This window comes from Amphiura filiformis, chromosome 6, assembly GCF_039555335.1.
Source record: "Amphiura filiformis chromosome 6, Afil_fr2py, whole genome shotgun sequence".
Lineage (NCBI taxonomy): Eukaryota > Metazoa > Echinodermata > Ophiuroidea > Amphilepidida > Amphiuridae > Amphiura > Amphiura filiformis.
Genome location: NC_092633.1, coordinates 68,826,856 through 68,849,103, shown reverse-complemented (window position 1 = coordinate 68,849,103; position 22,248 = coordinate 68,826,856). Strand labels below are relative to the sequence as shown.

General features: G+C 35.9%; 1 protein-coding gene across 1 annotated transcript; it reads left to right on the top strand.

Moving 5' to 3' along the window:
- The first annotated feature begins 115 nt into the window (after positions 1-115).
- Positions 116-17,154, top strand: LOC140155916 (growth hormone-regulated TBC protein 1-A-like). Its single transcript, XM_072178935.1, has 7 exons — positions 116-226; positions 9,387-9,547; positions 9,852-10,010; positions 10,654-10,875; positions 12,073-12,245; positions 14,630-14,815; positions 15,172-17,154. Exons 1-7 carry the CDS (start codon positions 138-140, stop codon positions 15,259-15,261), a joined length of 1,080 nt encoding a protein of 359 aa, XP_072035036.1. The 5' UTR covers positions 116-137; the 3' UTR covers positions 15,262-17,154.
- The last annotated feature ends 5,094 nt before the right edge of the window (positions 17,155-22,248 follow it).

Genomic DNA, 22,248 nt, shown 5'->3' with positions numbered 1-22,248 from the left:
AAAGAATCATTCTAAATTTTTACAGTTTGATTTTTTGCAGTATATTCTGTATTAATAAGCCCTAAATTAGAAGGAAATGATTCTTACGTAAAGAGCAGATAACGAATATTTATATCTAAAAATAAAGTTTTCATGTGATGACGTCATTACCAAAGTGCAATGAGAAAATGGCGACTGCTTCGGGTGATGCAGACGCCGCTCCTGCAGATATTGCCAATTATCGAAGGTATGTGATATATTGATATTGTTTGAATGAAATATATAAGAAGTAGTAAGTTAACCAATTACAGCTGTCTCGGTTTCATATCAATTTACATTTTTAAATATGGTTAATTTTGGTTCAAAAGTCCTCGGTCTTTTGACTGGTTTCCAAATTCGGCAACCTTTTCATGTTTGGCCCACAGAGGAGAAAGAAACAGAGCGCGTACAATACTGCCATTATAGCTCGAGATACTCTAGCTAAATTACAGGTTTACATTTACTATCTTACATTATCTTGCTGTATTTCAGCTAGAGCTCCATTTGTGGCGCTTCCGGGTTTTTTTGGAGAACAATACTGTTACATACAGATAAGACGAAGTCGAAGAAGAAGCCCGCCTACTCACATGCTCATGACTATGAATAACCCATTACATAAGCTTACATAAATAATCGCATGGTCATTGCGCCCTAAATGACTTTAATTCATCATTTGCAGATGTAAATATAAGCTTGTCCTGTTCCTATGCACTTACGGTAGCTCCTGACATTACACCAAATCAGCAATCGTTGCACTCTTACCCCTGCAATTTGTCTATTTCTTTTTCACCTCCATGTGCGAATTCGCCATCTTCGATGACATCAATATTTTGAAAATGGCGATTAAAAGCAGGTGGTGAGCGCCATGCACAAATTCTCTACATTCAGTCAATTTCCTCTCATGCTTTGTCGGCTGTGCGCCGTGTTTAAATCGATGGGATTAGTTATAGTCCTGCCAGCAAGACTTCAGTCTTTATCATAAACAAAATGACATCTACTGACCTGAAGTCTTGCAGCGGTACATAGGGATGCACTGTACGTTTAAGAAATCCAAACTTCAAGCATCAAGAAATATACCTTGTATTTGTCAGTTTTACCTCAGAGATGCTGTAGACCCTCTCTACACAGTGTAGAAACATCACAAGTAGAATGCTGCTCAATATGATAAATCCAAATCATGAAAATCAAGACATTTTGCAGAGCAATATTTTGACCACTTTTGCACTAAGTAAATTACTCCCATGAAGATTGCAAGTTTGCCAACCCTGGGAATTTTGAACCCACCCAAAAGATGAGATCAATGTTGATCAATTACCTCAACTTTGGGAGTATAGACTAGTACAGTGCTGGATTAAAATCATCCAAGCACGCCCAAACCCTGGTACAATGGGATTAAAATCGTCAGTGCATGCCCAAACTGTCCTTGAGAGAGTTCCTCAGCTGCATCCTTAGAGCCCAAAATGAGCCCACATATTGTGATGTTTCTTATTTGTGGAAAAGATAATAATAGAGTGAACTGTAACTCTAGGTACCGTACGACAAGTTACAGTTACTGGAACTAGGATTAGTTAGACATTTTAAAACGCTTAAAATATCACACACAAGTACTGGTAGGCCTATATTAATCTATAATATTAATAATGCAAGCTAAAACCATAATGAACCCCACAAAACTAACTATTCATCAAATACAGTGACAGTCGCGTCGCTCTGACGGTTTAAATTCGCCGTGTTGGTTAGGCTCCGATCACTCAGTGTGCAAATTGATCGGCGAGTACCACTCAGTGATTTACGGCAGCTGCGAAATGTATGGAAAGTGCCATACAGTTGAGCAGTTTTGCCGTCTCTCTCTATCATGTCACTCGCCGCCTGCTAGTCAATTTCAATATTGCGGAGTTTGCGCACTTCACTGGTAAAAATGCAATAGCTGATAATAGGGGTGTTTGGAGCGTACTTGTGTTTTGATGTGCAGGTAAAATTTTAATTACTGCGATTTATATTGCACCCATGAAATAGGATATATTGCACCCATGAAATAGGATATATTGCACCCATGAAATAGGATATGCCCCTCTTATAAAATGCTAAGCCCTAGCTAACCTTTGACATCTTTCGCCGTCTTCATCGATAGACATGAAGGAGTATTTCAGGTCACAAACTACACGAAATTCTGCAGGCATCATTGGAAATGATGCCACAATTTTCATCCGAATCATCTAAACGAAGTAAGCTAAACGCGATCTGTACTTTTGTAACATTCCGATCGCTTTTGATCACCTGTTATCGGGAAATTTCTGCACACACGTGATCATTAGTGTTTATGTGTTACGTGCACAATGGTGTTATAACATACATTAGCATGGACACAAATGAAATTACAGTGCAATACAATGCAATTAAATTGCGCAGCAGATCTATAGAAATAATGTTGCCCGGTTTTATGCAGAATTAGACCCTGTCTGGCGTACAACCAGTCAAAGTCCCCGTGTATTGTATGATGTAAGTTCTCTCATATTCATGATGTCAATTGTTCGATCGTGTCGTGTCTAACATTTAAAATCACGCCAGCGTTGCGTGTATAGTAATAATAGTATACGAGACGGAGCGTTGCAACTTGCATGCTAAATGCTTCGGCCAGGATTACAATTATAGGTATCCCAGGCAAACCTTAGTAATATCTGTGCGTACCCAAGTTTGCTCTCATGATCAAGAATTTAATATTTTGCCTATAGTCAGCGAAATTCGCCTAGACCGGGCCCAAACACAATGCATATTTACATAGAAATTTGAATTTTTTTCAAGAACAGGTCGGTGAAGGAAACCTACATAAATATGTTTTCTATACTTCACTTGACCCAAATATATGATTTTTTATGGTGATGAGCTAGTCGCACATGGAATTTTAGAGGGATTTTGATAGCAGTTCCATTAAAAAAAGATGCTATCGCCATGAGACTAAGATCTAGAAACACCCCTAAATGTTGTTTTTGGGAATTTTGCTAGCAGAATCTTTTTGATGAAAGTCAATCTTCGACAAGATGTAACTTTGTTACGGAAAGTGCTATGACAAAAATGTTTTCAGTTTTGGCTTTCTTTACTCAAGGGCTTTAATTTGATATGTAAAATGATGCAGTTTGATGGCAAATTTGAATTCACCTAGCATACCTACAATTTACATGATCCGGGACCGGGTACGCGATAGACCGTGAAAATACGCAGTATGACTATGAGTATGATGAGTAATTGCGTAGGCAGCAGTCTCGCCTGTCGCATTTCATGGAACAATCTTGGCCCTCATTATTATTGGGTGATGCTGCATGCTGAGACTGGACTGGTTGCACGCCAGCCCTCAAATTAAGTTCAATTAACCCACGGCACCGACGGCATATTGCCGTGGGCGTGGGTTCCCTACCCCACTGCCGTAATGCCCTCAAAATATGTCCTTTACCGACGGCAGTCACTTGCCGTGCCCTCTAAAGAAGTTGCCGTCGGTGCCCTGCACCTCAAAGTACACTTTGCTGACCACTCCTTTGTGAGCTCCTTTGTGATGAGTTCTAAGGTTCTTGCCGACTTTTATTTACATTGATTTCCCCTTCTATGACCTTTTGAAGGGACACCTAAGCTCAAAGCTTACCTCAGAAGACAGTTTTGCAGACAACCCCTTTGTGCACTCCTCTTGCCGACTTCTATTTACATTTATTTCCCCTTCCATGACCTTTTGTAGGGACATCTACAATGTATGCTAAGCTCGGTCACTTTTGACGACTTTCCAACCCCTGTTTCCAACTAACTGTTTACATTTATTATTTTCCCTTCCATGACCTTTCAGAAAGGACACTATGCATAATTAAGATGATTTATTATTTGATTTCTGGACATTTTCGAATCAATTCTTATAAATGTTGGATATATACCCTCACTTTAACATGATTATAAATTCCATGGTGTTAAATTGTTTTATTGGCCAAAATCATTGTCTGGTGGAGTAAAACAACTTCAAATCTATTGTGTTATATCCTTTAATTAAAAAATTAAAAACATATTTTTAGTGTGTTCAGTGAAGCCAGGGATTTCCAAATTTTTTTCTTTTTTTTTTTTTTTTCTAATTATTTATTTTTTCGGTTTTAGACTATCCCTAAACCAAAACATAAATTCTAGAAACATACATGGTTAAACAAAAAAAAAAACTAAAAAATTCAAGATGTTTTGTATTTTTAATAAGAAAATTGATATTTTGTATTCATGTCATACTTTATTACAATGCATTTTGAAATCATTAATAGAGTATGACATGAATACAAATGATCAATTTTCTTATTAAAATTACAAAACATCTTGAATTTTTTTTTTTTAGGTCAACCATGAATGATCCTAGCATTTAGGTCTAGGTCCACCCAAAACCGAAAAAATAAATAATTAAAAAATTTATTTTTTTTTTCAATTTCGGTGCCGGTTACCCGCCGAAAAATGCGCCGGTACCCGGGCACAAAATTACCCAAAAATCACACCCCTAGTGTTGACTCAGATTCAGTGCATGTAGACTGCAGAAATGAAATTACATGTAGAAGACCCAAGATACCTGCCAGTTTGGGTGTTGACTCAGATTCAGTGCATAGACTGCAGAAATGAATTACATGTAGAAGACCCAAGATACCTACCAGTTTGGGTGTTGACTCAGATTCAGTGCATAGACTGCAGAAATTGAATTATGTAGAAGACCCCAGATACCTGCCAGTTTGGGTGTTGACTCACCAAACGTCAAAAGTTTGAACAGAAGACGCAAACACTTTGGCAGGCTTAGCTGCATTTGTTTTTCATGCATTCATTCTAATTTCTAAGAAATAGTGTAGTTAAAACTTCGTGGTAAAAATGTATTCATCATTATACTATTTTTCTCATTATATTTTAAATTATTTGTGCTATTTGTGACATTTTATAAATAATGCAAAATATTTTGTAATACGGTAGGCCTACTATGGACCAAAGACCTGAATGTATATAATTGAACTTGAACTTGACCCATTTTGCAGTTGGACTTGGAACACAACTTGGCCGTTTGTAATAATTTTTTATTTAAAGGAAATTGGCTTTCCAAGCACAGATTCCTTGATAGGTTTAATATCTACAAATAAACCATTTTATGGATCATATTTAATATGGTTCATTAAATATGTACAATTTACTGTCAAAGATAGAGTAAACAACAGCTGTTACCATATCAACATGTGTTAGAAATCAATATTAAATGTATCAATTTGTGCAATTTATTAAAATGATCAAATCTCTGCAATTTATCAAATAATGTTTGATGTCTGTTTCTGTATAGCAAGAGGCTGCATATGATGGTTTTGTATGAAAATAAAGTGAGCCACTTTTCATGACAATGCATCCAGGACCATCTTCACAGGTCCTGGTTGGATTGAGGAGCAAAGGCCTAGGAATCCAGGGATTTGGTCTTTATGCCCTGGGAGGACCCTAATTTACATTCAGTTTTCAAGGTAATTTTGCACTTGCAAATGCGCGCACCCTGTTTACCGTTTGAAAAGAACTCGGTCATGCCAGGGTCACACAATGCTATGCGACTTGTTCAATGAATGTGGTGCTAATATTTCATGAGCCAATCAGGGATAAAGCACTAATTTGGTAAAGTATGTTCATCACACAACAATAGCACCAAGAACAATGGACAAATAGAAGAAAACTTGAAATCTGCCATGTCATTAAAAAAATTGCTACAGTATTGTGTATCACACCCTGTCATTTATTTGTGAATGACTGATTCAGAGGCTTGAATTTACCATGTTGGGGGTCATATTTTTTAACACAAAAAAGGAGAACATGGAAATGTGGTAAAAATGACCAATTTTTAGCATAAAAAAATTGTCATTTTTTGCGCGCTTCGCACACATTTGTCCCACTAATTTTAAGATCAGATTAGCGGGGCAATTTAAAAATCCCCCGACACCCGGTTTCTGTTTGTGGAAAACATAATGATGACTTACAGTAATGCAATTAGTAGTAGAGTGATTTGGCTCTGTGTCTCATCTTCATTTGAAAAAAAAATTTATTTGTGTGCAATAAACACTGACCAAGAAAGCTTGAAAAGATTCAGAAATTCAAGGGCACATCCCCAGGGCACATCCCCCCTCAGACTCCCCCTTGCACTGCCCATCAGCCATTACTTGCATACTTCATTTAATAATAATTACCATAATCTGCAAAAACAAACCCTGTAACTCCGAGGGCTGGCTACGGGCCTGATGGCCTATGATTCAAGAAAAAGGGAACTATAATCAAATTAAGTAATTCTTGGCCAAACTGGAACATGCGCATTGCGTCCATGTAGTGTACTAAGCATGTACGCAGTGTAAGGCGCCTGTATACTTTCTTCTGTACCACGCTATATTTGCATGTGTTTATCGCGGAGCCACTAGCATTCACAGTGTTCCAGTTTGGCCAAGAATTACTTAATTTGATTATAGTTTTGTATACTATTAAAACATCCAAATTATTAAAATATTCTTACTGAAATTATCTGTAAACATGGTAAAATACCATTACACAGGAAGGTCACAGGAAGGTGCCAGGAATACAAGCCCTTCCTGCCTGGTTAAGAATTGTTTACTTTATATGACATGCATGTGTAAATTCTGAGTGATTATAATAAAATCCATTGTTTACACAAAAGTAGGGGAATCCCCACACTTTCCTTAGCAGCATACATATATACCAAGTTGAAGGATTTTTGGCTCTATCCTGCATACATAACATGTTTCGCTTTTTATTTTTACCTAGTTTATAAGTGGAAAGTGCCCATGTTTTATTTATGGTAATAAATATCAGAATCAGTTCACTCCATCAACAAATCGGTTGCCTCGGGCATTGCCAAGGCTGAAAATATCATTTGTTTTTTGTCTTTCAAAGCCTGTGAGGGTCTTGTTTTTTGTCTTTCAAAGCCTGTGAGGGTCTTTATTTATTTTTTTAATTCACAAAGAACATTTTATAAAAGGCAAATACAATATAGGCTAATGAATACGTATTACTTGTTGGGAGACTGAGAGAAATTAAGACAAAATAATGCATGCACGCTGATGTTGATGCGTCTAATGCACAAGCCCCGAAGGGGAGTGTATTAGAAGTATCAACATCAGCGTAAGTGCATTATTTTATCTAATTTCTCGAGCAACAAGTACAGGGCCTCAGATTCGACGAGAATCACAGAATCGATTCTCGTAATGATTCTCGTAACATTTGTCGCAAGAATCAATTTCTTTCATTGAATCATGCAGTAAGTGAAGCGACTCGGATGGTTTTTGATTCTCGCAAACTGGCACGAAATCTAGTAATATGCGTTCATTAACCTATTTCATACACAATAAGAAAAAACACATGATTTTTGCTGTTAATATAACAAAATTATCACTAAAAATGTTGGAAAATAGAACCAAATTTAAATGCATCAAACCACCCGAAAAATGAATCAATTGTCAGCATTAGCCCTTACATGGGATTATCTAAAAAACATAATTGGGAGCTGTTTAAAATCACACATAATATATGTGGACTCCTATTTTGATGTATGAAAGAATTGATTTATGATACAAACAGATGATAAAGTAACTGGCCTGGATTATGTACTTTGTACCATGTACAATTGTGTGCCAGTCAGGTTTATTTGTTGTCTTGTTTAATTGTTACACTTTGGATTGGTAACTGTTCTTTCTTTCTTTCTTTCTTATTAATTAAGTTTCCTTTTGAAGCGAGCAAACATTGCTCATTGTATTTATTTGTTCTTGTGTAGGATGCATAGCCACCTACTTTACATGAACAAATAGTCATTTTATGGATTTATCTAGCCATCACAGTGTTCTAAACAATATGAATAGATAATACAAGACAACAAAAATTGTGATTTCTTTTTCATTGGATGATGTTTACATTTTTTTTTAAATAATTTGCATTCAAATTTCAGAAATTTGATATTTTACATGTATCTGCTTGCTAATTGCTACAATTTAGCCAACATGATGCTGATCAATAATGACTGAATTATGCTAATACTTGCAAAATGCAATATTACTGCATGGTAATTTGTTGCCATTAAGAAGCCCTATAAATTACACTGCATTTTTTTGTGTAAATTGCCTAATTACCTGCCTTTGTTGCACAGACCTTCAAATGAGTCAACCTCTCCAGTCTGCCTTGTGCCTGATGCAGAGATGCCAACCGGGGGAGGGGGGGGGCCAACCCTCCTGATTTGGTCGGGAGGCTCTCGAAAAACCTTCTCAAAATCCTCCCAATTTTCTGTATTTTTTACAAAAATGGAAAAAAAAAGAAGTTAGACCCTAAATTACTTGTTATTTGAGGTTGTAAACCAGAGACCTACTGCACAGCGACGACACCTGGGAAATAATTATTTTGTACATGCAGGGAAACTAAATCAATACCCGGGATCAATATACGTGTAACTGCTATGCACAATTTGATATTCAGATGATAAATCGTTGGATACCGGGGTAGAAAATAATGAATATCTCCCGTAATTTTTGGTTTCTAATAGACATTTTTAAAGGTCCACCATCGTTGGCCTGGTCAACTGGCAGGTTTATGCAGGAACTAAATACCAACAATTACTAAATGTTTATACTAGGATTTGGGCAAGTAACCTTGTCTTTACATATCACTGCACTATGTTCTTTTAGATGGTCAGGACCTTGGCGAGTTGGACAATTTTATTATCATGGATTATGTTATGCTATAAAATGCTAAGCTTGTGTAACATTTTATGAATAAATCCAGATGTGCTGGTACTTCTTTAAGGCTTGCACTTAAATATATATATGTGTTGAAAGAATATGATAGTCGTTAGCTTGTGTATTGACAAAGAACCGTGCATTTTGACCTCAAAAACTGATAAAAATTCTGATTTTCTTTCACTTCTCTTTCAAATAGCATCCTCTTTCACTTCTTTCACTGTCTTATTTTTTGGTATGTTGGCATAGTTGTTTTTATTATGTGTTGACGAGCTGTTCATCATTCCGATTCTGACTTTTCTTCTTTGATAACAGGCCCCACAAACATCATCTGTGAGTCCTTTCACTTGGGGGTCTTCTAAATACCCACAGTCTCTTCTGTGATCTTATTGGGGATGTCTCTGAAACTGGACCACAATCTTTCCACATCAGTGTCTTCAAGTTCAAACTCTTCCTCTTTGGCCATATTTCATCATCATCATCATACTAGGTTTTTGGAAGGATTTGAAAATATGTTCTGTATTTTGATTCATAGTTATGACTCGATCAATTTTAAGAATGTTATATTTTTACTAGATTGTGAATGCTTACCTATATGTGTTTTTAATTTTACAGTGAAATAGATGCTTATGGATTCCGAAGGCCAGATGATTTTGACTATGAAACCTATGAGGAATTCATGTCACGCTACCTCAGCGTTATGGCAAGAAGAGCAAGTAAATGGACACAGCTGATGGGTGGTAATCATAATAAAGCAATCAAGAAATCAAGAAAAGGTGAGTCAAATTGGACCATGAAATGTTTGAGGAATTTTATGTCAATGCTACCCTAGTGTTTTGGCAAGGTGAGCGAGTATGTGGACGCAGCTGATGGGTGGTAATCATGATAAAACTGTCAAGAATTAAGAAAATGTGAGTTAATTTGGACCGAGAAGGAGCAAGTACATGTATACAATGTACATACTTAAATGGATCCAGATGGTGCTAACATAACCAAAGTCAGGCAGAGAGAGGGCAAAAATATTAATAATGTTAGCAGTGTATTAATATTTTTTGCACTTTGCCATGTTGATCTCCACAGTTAAACGCTATATAAGAAAAGGCATTCCTTCAGAACACAGAGGACTAGTATGGATGTATGTGAGTGGTGCAGAGAGGGCAAAACAGGAAAACCCAGGACTATACCAAAGACTTTTAGATGGACCCAAAGATGAACAACTTTTAGAGACAATCAAAACAGGTACGTATGCATGTACATAAGCTTTGATAAGATCATATTTAAAAGCCCTTTCGCAATTTCAAAAATCTCAGTCTGCACATGAACTGGGCATCAACATCCGAGTATTTTTGCAAGATGACAACCGAACCTTCTCCATTGACGATGCGTGTGATGAACTGCGCCTGAAAGGAATTTCCCCATGATTTACATTCCTGTTTTCAGAAGACATCAAGATCCAAAAATATGAAAAACACAGGAAGTGTTTCTTACAAAGTGTCAAGTTCACCCACATTGAAATACTGTAGCAAGTAGCGGAGATTTCTGTGATTGTGAAAGGGCTTATTGTTGCAGAGGATTTCACTGTTCAATGTCAGTCAGTTAAAATGGATTGAGCTTTTGAATTAATGAATTGCTTTTGAATCAATGCATGTTTTGAAAAAGAAGTGAAAACAGAAAGAAATGTGAGATTAAAGTAAAACACTTTGTAAGGCTGTGCTTAAATTGCGTATAACTCTAGAATTCTAGGGTCTATATAATGTTAGCTATGGGATTGAATAAACCCTGAAAATATGACGCTTGGTGTTCAAATATGGTTTGCCTAGACTTTCAAAAATTTATTTCCTTACATATTCATCACATGTAATCTATTTTGTTTGTTTCTCAGATCTTCATAGAACATTCCCAGAAAATATTTATTACGCCAATGATGCTAGTCCGAGCAAGCGCTCGGAGCTAGAAAATGTGCTAGTCGCATATGGACATCACAACCCTAGTGTAGGCTACTGCCAAGGGCTTAATTTTATAGTTGCAATCATGTTGCTTGTACTCAAAGATGAAGAAAGCAGCTTCTTTTTATTAGATGTACTCCTAGCAAGAATAGTACCAGGTAAGTAGTTTTTGTCATCTTCTTTTTATATTTTTGCCCTTTCTTCTTCTTCCTCTTCACCTTCTTCTCCTAATCCTCCTCCTTCTCACATCCTTCTTGCTTCTACTCTTCCACTTTTACACCTTTCTTTTCTCTTTTATGAGTAGCCAGCAGATTCACAATACCATTACCTATGAGTAAAGGCAAGACTCCAAGGCTATGGATGCATTTTAGAATACAAATTCCAAATTTGCCAATATGTGATTACAAGCTGGTCAACATCATTTTAGGTAATATTTAAGTTTAATCTATAGACGAATCCGACAAGCCACATTCCTACACCTCACTGGCGGCCATAGCTGTAGTATCATAGGCGTGCAGCGTTTACCGCTCCCGTGATGCTGTGTAAGTGCTACACGCTCCGATGCGCTCGCGATAGTGGGCATCTTAGATCGCAATCCAAACGAACTAAGCTAGTTTGGCGCGGATGGCCTCCAGCTATGGCCGACTTAATCCTGACAATCACTTGGCTCGTCGGATCTGTCTATATTGAAGGCAGTGTAGCTGGTACTGTTCAAAAGCAACAAGTTAGTCTGAAACAGTATATTTACAGGATGAGTTCAAAATGGTCTGTACTAAATCCTTTTAAACTATTATCTATTTATATTTACCAAAACTGAATATATTTCCTATTGAACTGGTGCATGGATCCGCCATCTTGCTCCCCAAACATTGTTGTTTATTAGGCAAGTTATTCCATGCGTAAAATGTGTGTTCTTGTTTTTGCACTTTTTGAGCAATGCGCCAATAGGCTTTTGCAAGGTGTATGTGGTACACAACACACACTTTGAGATGACAGTGCAAAGGGTGAATTGCCACGTGAGCCTAGTATGTTGTGTGCTAGGTATAACCTGCTATGTTGAAGGTTCACTATGTCAACAATAAGGTTGGCTATGTCAACTATGAAATGAGATTTGCTATATTGAATATGAAATGAGGTTAGCTTAGGTTAAGGCTAGATTTACAGTTAGCATTAGATTTGACATTTAGCTTTATTTTCTACATTGCGGACCTTCGACATAGCCAGCCTTTGACATAGCCGGCTGTAACCGTTTGGATACGAACAACAACTGACCTGAATAGAACAACAATAAAACTTTTTATCCAAATTAATTTAATAATAAACACAATTCTTAATATATATTTTTTTATTTCCAGAGTATTACACTTCACAATTAACAGGTCTAAAAGTGGACCAAGAAGTACTAGGGGAACTTGTCAAACAGAAAATGCCCCAGATTGCAGCTCACATGGCCAAAGAGTCAGTTCCATGGTCCATTCCTACAACCAAATGGTTTATATGCTTATTTCTTGATGTCCTCCCTATAGAAGTAAGTTGAATGAAGCATTATGATTTCATAATATTGTGGTTTATTACTTTATTTACAACCCTTTTCTAGACTAGTATTTGAATGGACATACAAGACTTTCAATTGCGAATGTAACATATTGTATTATTGTTGTACCAAAGTGTCCAAACTCTTATATAATGCATTGTGACCCAGCACATAATAGAAAGCACAGAGCCTTTTTTGTTTTTCATTGCTGTTTGCAGTGCAGTGTATATCATAACTAGGCATGAGAATTTTCATGCTTTTGCCTGAATTCAGGCTATTTTGTTGTCCAAATTTATGCATTTTTATTTTTTCAGCCCGTTTTGGGCCTGTTAAGGCTGAATTCACACGTTTTTAGTTGTCAAAAAAGCCATTCTCATGCCTGCATAACACTGCTTGCACATTGGCTCATAAGTGATTTCAATATCAATTATATTTTTTTTTTTTTTTTTTCGGAGAAGCTACTGGAAAAAGGTGTGTTTGTGAAATCCATAGCTACATTAACAATTTAAATTAGAGAGCAGGGATGAAATGCAAAGTTCTGTCTCCTAACACAAAATTTAAAAAAAAAAGCAATTCAAGCGCAACATCTCAGGCTCTGATTAGATCTACCAGTTCTTATAACAGTCCAGTGCCATATTGTGTAAAACTTTTAAACAATAAAACTTGTTAATAGCTTTTTATGATCATTGAATTGTTTCTAACATGTGCAGAGAAATTAACCATCAAAGCAGGTGCAATTAATTTTCGTCTCTGGTATTTTGTAATTGTATGTAAATTATGATATATTTCTTATATATTCAGTAATATTTCATGTAAATATAATCTGAATCTGAAATTAAACAAAAACAGGAAGTTGATATACCGTATTCATTCCAATAAGTGCCCATGCCCCAATAAGCGCCCACCCAGGTTATTTTCAATTTGCTAAAGGGTACTATTAATGTTGAAATGACGGATAGACGTCGATACAGTGAAATAGCTGGGGGATTAGAAGTCCTGGGTAAACTTGCAATACATTTTCTGCATAAGAAAAGCTACTAGAATGTCTCAAGACCCTTTTATAACATACATAAATTTGTGTCTAATAAACGCCTGTTAGGAAAAAAGTAATGTAAATGTAACCGGCATCAGAATGGTTGGTCTTAATAATAAGGGTAGTGTTTGAAATGTTAGGACTTAAGGTATATGATTATTTACCATGTTTATTATTTTGTTTATTTTGATTGTGTCATTCTTAATTAATATAGGTTTTTGGTTTCATATCAAATTATATTTCTATCTCTTGTGTAATTAATCAATCATAATCATCATCAAGTAAACTTATTTTCCATCATAATCATCATTGTCTTTGAAATGATGTTAATAGATCATGGTTTATCTTTAATTTGAAAAGGTCATTTACCCCACTGATCATGAACACGCTGCATCTTTTGCTTCTCAAGTTTATGAGTATTTCAAATGTTTATGTCTTTATTGTTTATTGTCTTCCATTCATAGAAGTTTTAAGAGCACTTTAGCAATTGATTCCTTTTATATGAGTGTTGTATTGTTTATCTGAATAATTTAAGTGCTATGGTATTTATTGCCTCTTATCCAATTAACTTATCTTTTGGCTTAAGATGGTAGGTGGTCTGCTTATGAATTATTCATGAGAAAGTTTTATCTCTTTAACGGGTTGTGTATTGTTAAGATTTGTCAAAGTAAATGCTTAGTTAAGGTTATTATTTATGCTGTTGTAGAGATGGTATACTTAAGTTGGGTGTCAAGTGTTTTCCCATATGAACTTGTTTCTTATTTTCACTTCACTTCCATCCAAGCATTCAACTGATTAACATCAAATCTTCCATCTTAGCCATCAACTGATTAACATCAAATATTCCATCTTAGCTGCCAACTTGTCAATATCAATTCAATCGTCATCATATTATTATTGCATCGATCTTCATTGGTTCTATCATCAGATATTATTATATTAAAGCCGGAGCATAACAACAGCGTATATCTACAAGTCTTCCGTCGTGTCTATTTATTTTGTGTAACGGGATTGGACATTTATTATCGCCCGAGTAAGCCCCTGGATCCAAAGTTGAACAAAAAGAAAATCACCCTAAAAAAATCTTCACCGTTACATAAAAAATAAGCTCCCACCCAAAATGACTTTGTTAAGCGCCCTGGGCGCTTATTGGAATGAATATATGATACATATTTTTGTTGTCCTGTGAGCATTGCTCTGACCTAATCTTCCACCTGTGTAGGCCTATTATTACATGATACTTCCCAGAACTTTTCAATTCTTAGATATGCTTTAGTTGTTTGTGTATTGTTGAAATATTCAAATACATTTTCACATTGTTTGTCTCTCCATTTTCCCCTAACAGACGGTTCTACGTATCTGGGATTGCTTATTTTATGAGGGTTCCAAGGTCTTGTTCCGTGTGTGCATCTACCTGGTTAAACACAACTCAGAGACTGTGCTTAAGGCAGAGAATTTCCCCCTATTGGTAGAGGCCTACAAAAAGATTGTGCAAAGCTCTCAGAATGTTGACTGCCATACATTTATGCAGGTAAGATTTTTACAGAGCTCTCAAAATGTTGACTGCCATACATTTATGCAGTATCACCAAGGGAGGGCAGATGTATGTGTAAATAGGTGCAGCTGTTTGATGATGAACAATTGTGTATGTACGACATGACTATAATCATTTTTTCCTGACTAGTTAGTTGTTGTTCACTATGTTCTTCAAATATGTATTGTGTTGTCGATACACATATCAGTGTTCAGTATGGACAGAATGAATAAAATAATGGTTTCAAAAACTTACAAGACTATGTCTTAATTACTCAATAACATAATATGTGTATGTAAAGCTTGTCACAAATAATGTTGTAAGTTTTCATCATAACCATTTCTATTTTTCAGAATGTATTTTTAGAATCGCAACCAATGAGCAGAGCAAACATAGAGAAGTTACGCGTAGTTTGTAGGCAGAGGTTGGAGCAGGGACTGTGATGGAATCGGATCACCTTGCAGTAACCATCAAATATAAAGCAGCATCAAACAGTAGGAGGGAAATCAACAACATTGATTTGTGTCGTCTTGATTTGTTTTTGATTTCGCTGTGTTTGAGTTGAGTCTGTTTGTGTGAGGGTATGTTTGTTTTCACCAACAAACGTGGACCCACCTATGACATTTCACTTATAAAGTGCAGACCCATGTCCACTGTCATAAGAGATCAGCAGAGGACGCTACACACCGTTATAATGCATATATGGATTATATGTACTTGTATTCAATCCCTGTATAAAAAATGAAGTCACTTCACCGGCAGTTTGAGTGACAGTTGCTATGCCGGTTGCTATGCATCCAAGTGGTAAGCCTAAAACTTACGTACTTGTGAACAGCTATGATGTGCGTTAGTGCTTTATTGGTCAAAAGGACTTATCCTGTATTTGATTGACAGTTGCTAGTGCATCCAAGTGGTAAATTAGTCTTAGTACCAGACTGGCAAGTACATGTACGATTGTAACGCAATTTGAACGTATGTTTATTTGTTTTAAAAAAGAAAATACCCTTTCATCATATTTTATGTTAGTAGGGAGAACATTAGGTCCATATTTTACTTGTTTTATTGAATTTCGAGCTAATTTTATGTATGAAATATGCACATTTAGACCGCTACGGTACAAACGACAGTCCGTCTTGATCAAGTCTAACATCGTCAGGCTAAAATCTCCTCAATCTTGAACGACTGTCGAAGAAGTCTATTTCGAGCTATTTTTCCAAGATGGCACACATCGACTGCCAATTATTCGGACCCTTTCCGGCAAAAATACAGCTTATTTAGCCAGTCTCATCATGGAGTCATCGTAGAGAATACTTTTCTAGCCTATTGAGCTAACTCCTCAGCTATTTGGTTTTTCACAACATTATAGGAATGGAAAGAAATGACCAATTGTTCGTGAATTCTTTTTGAAACGATGACGTAAACATGCATCACCTTTTCCACAGGTGATACACTCCTATACAGCGCATGCCATCACATGCATGATCGTGCATTGGGTATGTGACTGACTTCATTTGCGCAAACGTGTGGCTTATCCTATAGTATATTATTACTCGAGAATCCTTGGTAATACCAGGTCCACGATTTAACTGTTATATATCATATCTTACCCCAAATGTCTAGGCTTTCAATAGTGAATAGTCAGTGCCTAGAGGTCCACGGTTATATTATTAACTATTTAGGAGGCTCATAGGATCCACATTTGTTGGTGAAAACGTGTAAGGATGTGGGTGGGGGTGGGGGAGGTGTATGTATGTGGTGTGCACATCTCTCTGGATAGCTTGGTGAGTGAGGAGTTATGATAAAAAGAAAGAGGAAACAAATCCAAAGATGAGCAGACATGTGTAAATGTAGCTTCTTTTTCATCAGTAAGAATGCCACAGGTGAATCAAAGTGTAATATTTATGTTCATTTTTTAATGTGAATTCAGTTAAAATATAGAGATTAACAACACTGGATGTCATTAATATACATTGCACAATTTGAGGTATTTTAATCACATTTGCACAGCGATGTCACCTGTTACCTATTGAAAAATACTGTTATAGTTTATCTAGAAAAAAGAACTAACACTGCCAAATTCCTATTGCTGCAGACCCTAAAGGTACACTGCTGCCCAGCTACTTTATGGCTACTCAGAGTATTTTTTTTTAATTTGATTTGTTCGGGTTCTGACAACCCTGGATAACCCAAGAAAGCCTCTATTGAAGCTTATTTCCATTGGGGTCCATTTGAACACCGGGACGGGTTGGGAACAGTCAGGGGTTAACACCCTACTCTTTTCGAAACTGGCTGCGAAATACATGTACAGGTATGGCTCGCTCTCTGCACACGGGACCGACGGCGCCCCTCCGAAGGATTTGAGTACTTTCATGATTCATTTACCCAATTCTAAATGAACCATGGGGAGAGCGGAAGTCTGAATTTTAATCTACAGAAGTTGCCAATTAATTTCAGACTTTTTTTCCAAGTCAATATCCCAGCAAATCGCCACCGCCGGGAATTGAACCCAGGACCTCATGCACTAAAGGCAAGTACCCTAACCATTGCGCCACGCTCTCCCTAGTACCAGTGCAGTACCAGTGTGTGTACTCTAGAATACACACGCAGGTACCAGTGAAGTAGCTGGGCAGCAGTGTACCTCAGGGGGCGGCAGCAATAGGAATCTGGTGGTGTAGTTTTGTCTGGGAAAGCATTAGCTTTGCATTGATAGAGAGGAAAATAATCACTGGTTGCTGCAATACAATGAAATGTCTTTAAATAGAGAACTTAATGTTATTTGAATTTTATTTTTTGCCTGAATTTAGAGTGTCAGTATATGTGACCCATCACATTGAAACAGACAACCTTGCGGCAGAAATGAAAATGGAGATTTAAACACTAGGATAAACTGCTGCTTTTTAGCTTAAAAATGACACCTTACTTGTTGAAATCAGATACACTAAAGATGTTTTATGAGGCAAAACAAGCTCAGAATTCTTTTTATTTTCTTTATATTTTTCCATCTTCTTTCATTGTTATCTGCCAATGAAGCTAGCCACAAAGTGGTCTGTTTCGATGTGATGGGTCACATATGGTCTCTTGTTTTGACCGTATGAAATCTATAATGAAAATCTTCTTGCTTTTTAATATTAACATTTGGCATACACTCTGTTTCGCCTCGAGTTTGGTTGTTGCGTATAGTGCATAGTTCGCTGGTGGCAGTATAAAATCATATACACTAACCTTCACCCGTGAGCGTATACACACACATGCAAAGGGCAGTTTGGCATTACAAAGCATTGACATCACTCAACTACCAAACTCAAGGTGAAGTGGAGTAGTGAGTTTAACGTCATTGTATGTATATCAAAACTTGATTAATCCAATGTCAAATATATGTTTGTATTGTCTATATGAAGTGAAGACAATTTTTATATGATATAGTATAGCTATGATTTTAGATGTGTGCTAGAAATCACTGAATAAGTATTGATCCTTAGTCAGAGAGGAGCATGACCTAGCGGTGTCTGCAGAGACTTGACTCATTCCTTGTAAGATCAATGTATGGATATTAAGAAGCACACTGTAGTTTGTTTAGTTAAATGGATAAAACTTGAAGTCAACTGTACAACTATAGTTGAAATTTCATTTGAATGAACACAGCTGCCATCAGGATGAGGATTGTCTGCTTACACTGTGTGATGAACACCTGTGAGTGCATGGGTAATGCAGAAGTGAATCCAACAATGTCAAATCACTCATCATTGGTTAGTTTTTTCATTATTGTTTCCTTGGTTGTGCATTCACGGTTCACATTGTATTTTGAAATACCCAACATACTATCGCGTATGCCATACAGCTGTTGGCAACTGTGTTCATTCAAATGAAATTTTTACTATAGCTTTGATTAAGAAAGACTTAACACATTTGGAATAGTTCACTGACCTGCTAGATATTAACATTTACTGGGTAAAATGTATGAGTTTGTGACATCAGAGTGCTGCATCTTACCGATGTAACTTGCCAGTAATTTTGTTTGCATAAATTCAATTTACACACTGATGTCATAAGACTCATCATAGGGAGATCCACTGGGAAAAGTGCATACTTAACTTGAGGCCAAAAAATTGTTTTGCTCTCCCAAGATGAAAAGTTCAGATGGTCAGTTTTTTTCTCCTGACCAATTGGCCATTATTAAAAATTAAATCTGCGCAAAAATCTTACCCTTGCCGTAGACTATTCCCTGGTTTTGTGCTTTATTATTTCACAATTTCTACAGTTCACAATATTCCACTGGCATCTCTGACTATGTAAAATTTAATATTATAATACAAGAAAATTGTAAGTGCCTTGTTTATATTATGCACTAAAAACAATTTTCTTGCCCAAGATGTACTTCTGAACAGTGAGAGTACAAACAAAAAAATTCACATAGATTTCTTTGTTTTATTTGCCTCTAGCTCAAGAACAAATGTATGATTAAGTCCCATATAAGTACATGTTATGTATTGTCTGTAATAAACTCCCTGGGTGCGTGCGATTTTTCAAAAGAGGATACAGCATACAAAGTACCCCTAGGGTCAGTTTTATGCCCAAGGTCATAAAAGCTCATACAATTATAGTGAATTTCAATTTCTTACTGGTATACACATACAGGTGGAATTGTATGTGTTTCTACTGACATTAGCCAGAATATTCCACTGGTATTCGCCTTCCTCAGAATGATACATTCAAGTAAAAACTCTTGCTACTATTATTAGCTGCCAATATATTATGGGGGATAGTGTATGTTTCTTTTGAACCAAATTATCTGGTATATTCCAGAAAAAAGTTCCCAATAAAAACACTGTACTACACTCACAGGATATGATAACCTGCAGACAATATAAACGAGGGTCATTCAAAAAGTTCTACCTCCATTGTCACATCTCTGTTATCTTACATGCCAGGAAATTAAAATTACCCATGATTATACTCTTTTAAGTCTTGGCTACAAAATATAAGTTATTTGATGAAAATGTGATTTTTGGTTGTTAAGATATGTTGGTTAAAGTGAATACAGATTTGGTACATCGGAAACGGTCTGAAAAGAAAGACTTATTTTGATTAAAAAGGTTGCCCACATCTATGTGGAAATCATTACAGATTTATTTCTGAAAATGATTCAATTGCTTTATTTTTCAAATCAATATCTAATACTTGCAGATAGTACAGTTTTACTGGGTATCGTGTCTTTTGCACAACAAAACTGATACATGTTCAGAAAAGCCTTCATATTGATCCTTTTCCATAGGTTGTTGACCTTGATCAGGTTAGTACTTGTTGGTTCATGTCGTATTCATTGTTTCACAAGTTAAAATCAAATAAGTTGTATGCACAGGGTTAGTATTTTGTAAGTATATACAAGTTTATTAACAAACTGAGCATCTTATTTCCACATCAAGATGCATCCATTGCTGAAAATGAGGATGTAATTACGAATTACCCATAAACATGGTATAGTGGAAAGCTGGCCCATTTCACCAACATGGGTGTGTCTGTTGAATCCTTTGATGTTTTCTTCTCATATAAAATGTGTTTTATTCTGTTTTGAAGTTCCAAGGCATGTCAGGAAGCTCAAATAGGATCAAACTATTTATCCTGAGTAAGCAGATGGACAACCGCATCTTAACATTTTTTATGGAGATTATCTATAGCTACAACATGATGCTTACTTAACCGTTGCTTCAGTTTTTAACCGACGTACTAAATCTGTGTTCGCTCTAACCAAAATATATAAACAACCAAAAATCACATTTTCATAATAAATAACTTTTTGAATGAGCCTCATAGTTTGACCATAGATTTTCAAAAGGATTTAATAAACCAACCCAAGTGCAATGATAAATGTGACCCGCTCCCACAAAACCAGACATAAGTCACTAATTTTGAAAATTGAGTTTTTGATGTCGTCATTTAGTATAGGTCTTCAACTTTCATTTGATACCAAAATTATGTTTCTGGGACATGTGGTCCTCATTCTACAGTCTTTCAACGGGAAGGGGGAAAGCGACACATAAAGAAAAGGCAAATGCTAGAAAAATGGCTTTAAGGTTGTAAAATGACATGTTAAGGACTTGGTTTTTGCTCAGAAAACGCTAGATTTGGGTGTTTTAGATGTAAAAGAATATTTTGTTTTCAATGGAAGGTTAAAGTAAACATATTATTATTAAGGAATCAAAAAATAATAAAAACTGAAAAACAAAATCTGCAAGGTTTTTTACCCCCTTTCCCAACTTTGACTTGCTGTATCTCAAAATGGCTGAGTGCGACTTATGGCGGGTTTCGTCAGAGCGGGTCACAAATGTATGATAGCTGTGTAGTGTAGAGCAACTCATCATGTCTTAGTGATTGTAACAAACAAATACTATGTTTCACCTCAAGTTTAGTAGTGACATAGCGTGTATTTCGCTGGTCGAAGTATTAAATCACGCTCGCTAATCTAATAACACAGGTCATTGTTTTAAATGCACAAGTACAAGTACGTCACTACCATACTCCAGGTGAAATGAAGTGAAGCTTCTTTTCTTTCCAATCAAGTGTATTGTTGCAATTGTTGTTTCTTTGTAATATTGTTTCATATTGTGTAATATGTTTGTACTACTTTGGAAGACAAATACTTTTGTCAACATCATTGAATAATTATTTCAAAAGGATTAGTTTTCTTAACATACGTATTATACCAGACATTTCTGCATCGTTCTGATTGTAACCAAAATTAAAAAGAAAAGAAATAAAGGTGTGGGGTACAGGCTGTATCAAAATGATTGGTACCCATCAGTTTTCCAGTGATTATTGACAAGACTTCAAAATCATTATCAACATAAGGTTCACCTCATTTGTAGATTAAATTTAATAATGGTCATACAAATATAAACTTCGGGTCTTTCGCAAATTACCATCCATTTTGTTACATTCTGTATTATTTGAATTTCTAATCATGGAAACTTCATACTGTATTTGACCAATTATTCCATGCACTTTCCTTGTTAGTTGTAGTGTTATGAAACAGTATTTAATGTGTAAATATTGTGCGTATATTGAAAGCAAAAACATCGAACAAATTTATAAGTTGTATAAGATAGTGAAGGTGTGTCTGTAAGAACCAATCATTTCTTTCAAATCCCATTTATTGTAAACAAATTTGAATAATGTGAATAATAACAAATGATTATTTTAACATACTGAGGTGACCTTAATGGTAAAGCTGACTCTTTTTTTGTCTGTAGATTTTTTTATGAAAGAGTTGGCGAATAATTCCAGCAAATAATAAGTTAACTGCATAAGAAATTAACTTGGAAGTGATTTGGAAGTGTATAAAAGCCAGTGTGCAGTTTTGTTGAGAAGATAATCATAGACTGTTATCAACCATTGTAATAATGTTCCTTTATGTGCAATTTTTATAGTGATTT

Excerpts from the sequence above, each read along its gene's own strand:
- LOC140155916 (XM_072178935.1), top strand. The coding sequence starts at position 138 with ATGACGTCATTACCAAAGTGCAATGAGAAAATGGCGACTGCTTCGGGT. Across the intron at positions 10,011-10,653 it reads TTTAGAGACAATCAAAACAG|ATCTTCATAGAACATTCCCA; the intron begins GTACGTATGCAT and ends TTTGTTTCTCAG. Across the intron at positions 12,246-14,629 it reads TTGATGTCCTCCCTATAGAA|ACGGTTCTACGTATCTGGGA; the intron begins GTAAGTTGAATG and ends TTCCCCTAACAG.